General features: G+C 32.4%; 1 protein-coding gene across 1 annotated transcript; it reads left to right on the top strand.

The window, feature by feature from the left end:
* The first annotated feature begins 351 nt into the window (after window positions 1-351).
* On the top strand, window positions 352-7,445 carry LOC146136196 (uncharacterized). Its single transcript, XM_083395411.1, has 6 exons — window positions 352-723; window positions 798-944; window positions 1,338-1,472; window positions 4,021-4,227; window positions 4,353-4,457; window positions 5,846-7,445. Exons 1-6 carry the CDS (start codon window positions 637-639, stop codon window positions 5,906-5,908), a joined length of 744 nt encoding a protein of 247 aa, XP_083251537.1. The 5' UTR covers window positions 352-636; the 3' UTR covers window positions 5,909-7,445.

Genomic DNA, 7,445 nt, shown 5'->3' with positions numbered 1-7,445 from the left:
GAAAATTTTTACCCTTCACTCGCCTATAAATGATGTAGGCCATTGTAGGGCGTTCGCTATGAACCCCCAAAACAGCTTTATCAAATCCTGGCAAAAACACTGATCCACATCAAAGTATCTTCTCTGTCACCTTGGGGAAAACTAATTTTACAATATGGCCCTCTAATTCTTTCACAAGTTGTCGCGCCAATATGCCAAAGGGTCGTTGTGTTTTTCATTTTTTGCCATCTAGGGATAATCCATTCCGCTAGAGGTCGCAGTCTACGATTACCAATTACTCTGCAATTCACCGTTTGTATTTATTTAGGCCGTTTAAACAACTATCGTTTTATAAGGGAGAACTTAGACAAGAGGGTTTCCTCTTAGCGTTTTTAATCCTAAAATTAACTTAGTATGTGGATAGTACAATTTTTTTTGTTTATATTGTGTTGTTTTTTACGTACGCTATACAATGAGTGCCAAGCCCTGATTTCAGGATATTCTCTTGGAACAGCATATATAAGTAAAATACGTACAAACAATGAGATTTACTGACTTATATAACTATCTTCATAATTTAGAAATACTGCAATCCTAAATTGTTTTAAACTGCTTCTTTAAAATATTCGCCTGGTTAGTTTCTTACTAATAATTACAATGGAAAAAGCAGCATTAATAGTGGTTGACATGCAAAATGATTTCATTAGTGGGACGTTGTCATTAAAAGAATGTCCAGCAAAGCAGGTGAGTGTACATTCGTGTGGCAATATATTTTTGAACACTGTGCTACTTTTCTTTTTGTGTTTATGACATATAAGGATGGTCAGAGTATTATTGGAAAGATAAATGATCTTACATTGAATCCAAATTGGGATTTGATTGTATATTCACAAGATTGGCATCCTTCTGATCACATTTCATTTGTCACAAATGCCTACAGGTTTGAACAGCATGAAGATTCACAGGTAATTTTTGTTATACAGACATGCAGTATATGATTTAAACATGTTTATGTTAACAACTGGCCGTATTGTGTTGCAACAATTTTGTAGCAAACTGCCAAACAAGTGTTTTACAATCCTTGGGCCTTGTCTGCATTTCATGCCATTTTTTTGCTATGAGATAAAACTTTGGCATTTTCTGTATAGAAGCATTTTCTGTTTTGAACCCTTAAACCAAACTATGAAAAAAAAATACTTTTTTAAAAATTATACTGTTTATTGTACATGTTATAGCATATTTTATTTAATTGTAATGGCCCCTGGCAGGGCCTTTTTTTAAAAGATCTACTTTGAACACCTTATTCTCTCTGATGATGTTGCATAACCCACAGTGGTAATAACTGTTGTAAATTGTAGGTTGAAATATCTGAAGCAGAAGTTTATGACACAGTTGTTTTTAATGTTGATGGTTGTAAAAGAAGGGAACAACTAATGTGGCCTCCACATTGTATCCAAAACAGCTGGGGTTCAAAGTTTCACGATGAACTACTGGTAAGTTAATTTTATAAGAGGGCCAATTCTAATTTATTGCAAATTTCTTTTGACTAACAGTACATTTGTTATATTTTCGGGCAAAAAATCTAATTATTACCTACCAGATAAACTTACCTTTTAATTTCATTGTAATATTATTATAAATTAAAGTTGAACAGAACTTCTAATCCACAATATATGTCATGTTTAACAAAAGGTATAATGCTTTGTATTGCAATGTCACATACTGAACAAGTTTGCCTTAACACATGTTGATATAGTGTAGTCATGAAGAAGTGCAGTATTTCATGGGAAAGGTTTTACAAACTAAGCAGTAACTGCATATGTAACATTGTAATCATACTGATTAAACAATCTGTTTTGTCATACAAGCTATAGTCTTTTACATTTGTATAAATTTATGTCTCAAAGTTTAATACGCTTAATTTGCCAATAAAATGCAAAACACCCCTGTTACTTAGGACAGTTTTTACCAAAAAAGTAATACAGTGTTTGGATATAATTGGTGACTATAGTGTATGTGATACTAATTTACTGGATAAATGCTGGCAAGGTGGTAAAAAAACGCTGGTTGTAAATTGGGTTGTAAGGCAATTGCCACTAACCTGTAAGTCACGCATTTTTCATTTAAGGCGATAAGTTAGCGGATTTGTTAAGGTTGTATTTGTGAAAGGTTGTAGATAGATAAAAAGAAAACCAGATATAATGTTAGCCATATGTAGTAAAAGTTTCAGTGCTTTGCAAGCTTAGCTCTACAGCCAATAGCATTGGAACAAAGTTTTCTAAGTGAATCTTCAAAATTGGATACGAGGTTTGAAACAAGGTGGAAGTTTATCAAAGTCCCCTCGATGACACTTTTCAGTGCTCTATTGGCGAATGTCAAGTATTTAAGTTAAAAGAAGGTGCCTGAGTTAATTTATTGAAAAAAATTGGATGAATCAAACACTGAAGTTATTGAATAAGATGACATCGCAAACTTGTATAATAAACCACCCAAAAGTTCACCTTGTAATGTTTCGCAAAACCTTTGGGGGTTGCAGTATTTTTTTTGTTAAGAAATTGCTAAATGACTCATCATCTACCACCTACGAAAAAAAAGGAAAATAATTTAAAAACTAATATAAATAAAAACTTTGCAGTAGAAGTGGCAAGGTGCCGCATTTAAACTATGGTGTTGATAATTTTGCCACTATGTTTGTGTTTCAATTAATTCTTGAAAAGCAGTCTTTAAGTAAAAGGATTATTATCTAGTTTGTAAGTAGAGCATAAATGCCTTAGTCAAGGCCCAAAAAATACTTCTGATTCTATAGCATTTTAGAGAAGGACACTTCATGGCCCTACTCGTAATAAATTAAGAGATTGTTTGTTTGCTGAGGAGTTATTTCATTTAATTGTCCGATATGAGTTGTATAAAAAAGAGTGTTGTAGCATGTGACTTAGTAAACTAGTTATCACAAATATTATATGTCACTAAGCTAAATCACTAAATCAACCGGTCAAATCTTCATGCATCCCAAGGAAAGTATTTTAAATCAAAAATTAAGTTGTATATCATGTCGCTTTAAAGCTGTGCAACTGTAGCCCTTGGTCCCGGCCCACTGGGGACACAGAGCAGTCTTTGAGAGGCCATCAGCATATATTATAAAATCATTGGACAGTTAAACGGTAAAGTTGTGGTTTTCATTATTGCCTCAGAGGGACTCCAGCCACAAGACAGAAATTAGAACAACAGCAACTTTAGAATAAACACACAATTCAGGCCAAGACCGAAATAGGAATGATACCCATTAGTTGCAATAACAGATAACAGAATAAGACCAACCTTTGAACTTAACTTGTTAGATTAAAATCTAAATGGCCAGAATAAGGCCTTTTCAATCTTTTGTATAACCATAAACCCTTCCCTAACTTCATCACTAATGTCTCTAATGATTTCAACCCTAACCCAATTTCCTACCCTACCCATTACCAAATCCATAACAAATGTCGTCAACAAAGGGCAGATGCCCTCTCTACTTCAGTTTTAAGCTTTTTTTTGGATGTTTAAAGTTCAATCCTAGGGGATACTAGAATATTAGGTTTAAAATCTAGAATAACGATTCCCGAATATCTAATCCTAGTAGTTTTGTATTTTTCTAAACATTGTTTTTTTACACCTTTTTAATATACACAGTACAGAATTTAAGCTATTAATCAGTAATTAAGAAAATCATTTGAACTTGATCTGCTTGTAAATTAAAATCAGAAAACATTTTTTTATATAGAAAGTTGCATAGCCATGAGCACATGGCTTACACACAAATGGTAACATAATAAAAAAAATCTGTTAATTTGAGACCATAGTAAGTTTGGTCACTTGCATACATGGAAAGTGACAAATTGTGTCAGTTGTTTGGTTGTGAATCAAAAAAGTTGATAATAGTTTGTAACTTGCTCTTCAGCCAAACCTTAATGTTATGCATCACTGGCTAGTTTTGTGAACAAAATGTAGCTACATTTGTCTGTCTGGTGTGTGAACTTAACTTGTTTTTTAAAAAATATCTAGATTGCCCAAGGAAGTCATATCGTGAAAAAGGGTACAAACAAAAATGTGGATTCCTACTCTGCCTTCTTTGACAATGATCATTTGAAAGAAACAGAGCTGCATGGATTGCTGCAAGAGCATGGTATAACACATACATTTATTTGTGGTGTAGCAACAGATGTTTGTGTTAATTATACAGCTTTGGACAGCTTGGGAATTGGCTATAAGGTAAGTTTTACTCCCAGAGTCAACTTATAATATGTTTTTCTAGAACGTAGTTGATAAAATTTAATGGCTCTGTATGTTATAACATTTTATTGGAACTTAAGTAGTTTTGACTTTTTGTTATACAGACCAAACTTGTGGAGGATGCATGCCAGGGTGTTAATGCTGACAACATTAAATCTTGTATCACAAATATGAAGGCCAAAGGCATCCACGTTCTTCAAAGTGAACAGGCAAGCATTAGATCAGTGGTTGACAATCTGTAGGATGTGACCTAAATGTGGGAATTTTAGTCATTTTAATGGACCGCGAGCTAGTTTTTGATAGTGTAGTTTTATTATGTAGTTGAGGGCCTTGTAATAGCCGGACAATACATTAATTGTATGTTTGAGAGGTGTGTAAGAGTTTTTATCTTGGCTAAAGGTTGCATCACAGGGCATATCCAGGCCATGGCTCCTCATACTTTAATTCAAGCTAAACAACTAAAGTACAATTTTTTTCTTTCATTCCCCTAAAAACTTGGGTGATATTCATTTTTTATAGCATTTAGCGTCATAAACTCTGTAGTCCAATTTCTGTTAACTTAGTCTATAAGTGCTGTTATACAGTATAAATGCAGATATTTATTTATGTGCTTGATTCATAACGTATCCGTTTAATGTAGGTTATGCCAACTTAAAACAAATTATCATTTTTTCCACAATTTTGCGCACAAATTTGATGAAGAACAACATATGTTTTATTTTAAATGTTATATATATTTAAAACAAACATTGCCATATTCTGGTATTACACATACAAACAAATATTCAACATAAAGTTAAAACCAGGACTGGAGAGCCAATGAAAAACAACATTGGCTCTGGCTTCTACTCTGGAGCCCTTAAAAACTTAACCAATGACTCCGACTGCAGCTCTGTAGCCACTCAACATATATTGAATGGCTTCGGTAATTTTTTTTGTTTAGTAGTTTTCATTTAGGCAATTTAAGAGCTAAGCAGATAAAAATTAAAGGTTCAGGTCTTAAAATTAAAAAAGACTCCGGCTCTACAAAAATAGTATTATAGGCTCCAGCTCCAGATCTCCAAACAAAATACAATGGCTCTGGCTCTAGCAAAAATGCTTGGCTCCAGCTCCCCAGCGCTGGGTAAAACAAGTATCTGTATTGCTGCACACAACAAGCAAATAAATATCAAATATTAGTTCTGCTACTGATAAAACAATATACACATTATCTAAAAAGCAATAATTCCAATTGCAAAGAAAAATGTCAGACAAGTAATTTAAACAGCCCCTGTGTTATTCAATTGTTTAATTAGTCAACAAAAAATTGCATTTCTACAAAATTAACTTTTAAACAGACATATTTTACATTTTTAATATTAGATAGCAATTTGGTAATATGTATAGTTCTAAAATAGTATTTTGAACAATCAGTTTTTAATCCTTACTCTTACAATTGTTCTATGCCATTCCTTGTTGCTGATACATTGTGTCTAGCATTGTATTACATAAGCATAATGTAAACTTGTTTATTTTAATCAGTAACTCAAGGTTTAGATTTGTTGTAAAATAGAGAAGAAATATTTGACATTCATATTCTTCAATTATTGACTTGTAGGTTGATGCGGAGCTCCTTCTAATAAAATCTAAAAAGAAAGAGGACAGTCAACATATCAATTGATTTATCCTGTCTACAAAGCCGATGAGCATAAATCAATGGAAGGTTACATGCAGTACACAATTCTTGATTTTATTATTATTTTATAGCACCTTTAGTACCCTTATCAAAAAATTGTTACTGATCTTGTCCTTTTTATCATTTACCATTTACATTTTGAACAGTTCAATTTTTATAATATTAGGTAATTTGCAACATAGGTGCTTTTGGGCGATTTACTGTTCTTTTTTAAGAATATGTGTTTATCAATTTTTTTATTTTTCCTTGTAGGATGATTTGGTACATTTAGTGTGGTTAATGTAATTTTTTTGTATTTTCCTTGAACTAGGTATGAAATAAGATATATTTGCATAGTTTGTGTTATTGCTTAATATATCACTTATCAATTTGCTTTCTTTTATTTATCTGTTGAATTATATTTGTCAATTATTGACATTTGTCTAAAAACCTTCAAAACCAAATTGTTAACTCTGGTCGATTAGAAAATCTTCAATGTATCATTCCAGTGTGTCAGTTTTAATCTTTGTATTTGAACCGTACACTTTTCAGACTGTGATTTAGACTTCATTGACAAAAGGTATATTTTTTATATTTACAGTTGGATAATATGCTAAATTTATTGCATGTGTATTTTATAATTTCAAACAATACGTTTTTTTATACTTCAATAATAACCATCCCAAACTCGTCTTAAAATTTTTTTGTATGCATTATAATTTTGGTTAACATCATTTAAATTCATATAGTTTACTGTCGGGTATCATTGTGTTTATATTTATCTTTTTGAAAACAACTTGTTGTTACTTTTTGAAGTATATTTTACGCTAGAAATTATATTTGCTTAAGTTTATGCGATGCTGTGTCGTTTAATTAAGAAATCGCGTGGCGGGCAACTTCGCAATTTTTGCTGTCTATTCCGCACTACCTATATGTTTAACAGTCTCCTAGCCTCGTAACTTCGCAACAATTTTCACTGTTTAATCGCAAACAGACGTGGATTGATGCAAAGACTTTTCCAGTTGTGAGAAATACCTTCATGAACTTTCAGTTTTGGTCTATTACACATCAGTTTACAACTACTGTATATACAATTTGTCAAAATGTTTACGTTTTTAGACAGACTGTTTAAAAAATTCGCAAGGATGTCCGCATTTATTTCAAAAGCATGCACGAGTAACTTAAATTACCGTTTACCCCCCAAGAATAAATGCTGTTATATATAGTTTCAGCAAGTGTTACCAAACGGGTTTTTCGAATGGTCACCTTTCCTATTTCAATTAATCAAGGCCATTAAGATCGTGACGTCATAAACACGACTGGCACTAAAGTTGATGTCATTAACAAGCTGTTAGATTGGCGGTTATCCTTGCTCTTTCTATTGCTAAAGTTTTTATAAGTTTGTATCTCGTTTGTGTTTTAGCAAAGCTGTTTTTATTGCCTGTATAAAATCAATGTTCGTTGTATATTTCTAGCCCCGATCAGAAAAAATCGATGGACTCTGCATGTATCGTAATTTGGTTTTAGGCATTCTTCTACAGCA

This window comes from Ascidiella aspersa, chromosome 8 (assembly GCF_963924565.1).
Source record: "Ascidiella aspersa chromosome 8, kaAscAspe10.2, whole genome shotgun sequence".
Lineage (NCBI taxonomy): Eukaryota > Metazoa > Chordata > Ascidiacea > Phlebobranchia > Ascidiidae > Ascidiella > Ascidiella aspersa.
This window is presented reverse-complemented; position numbering and strand designations above follow the sequence as displayed.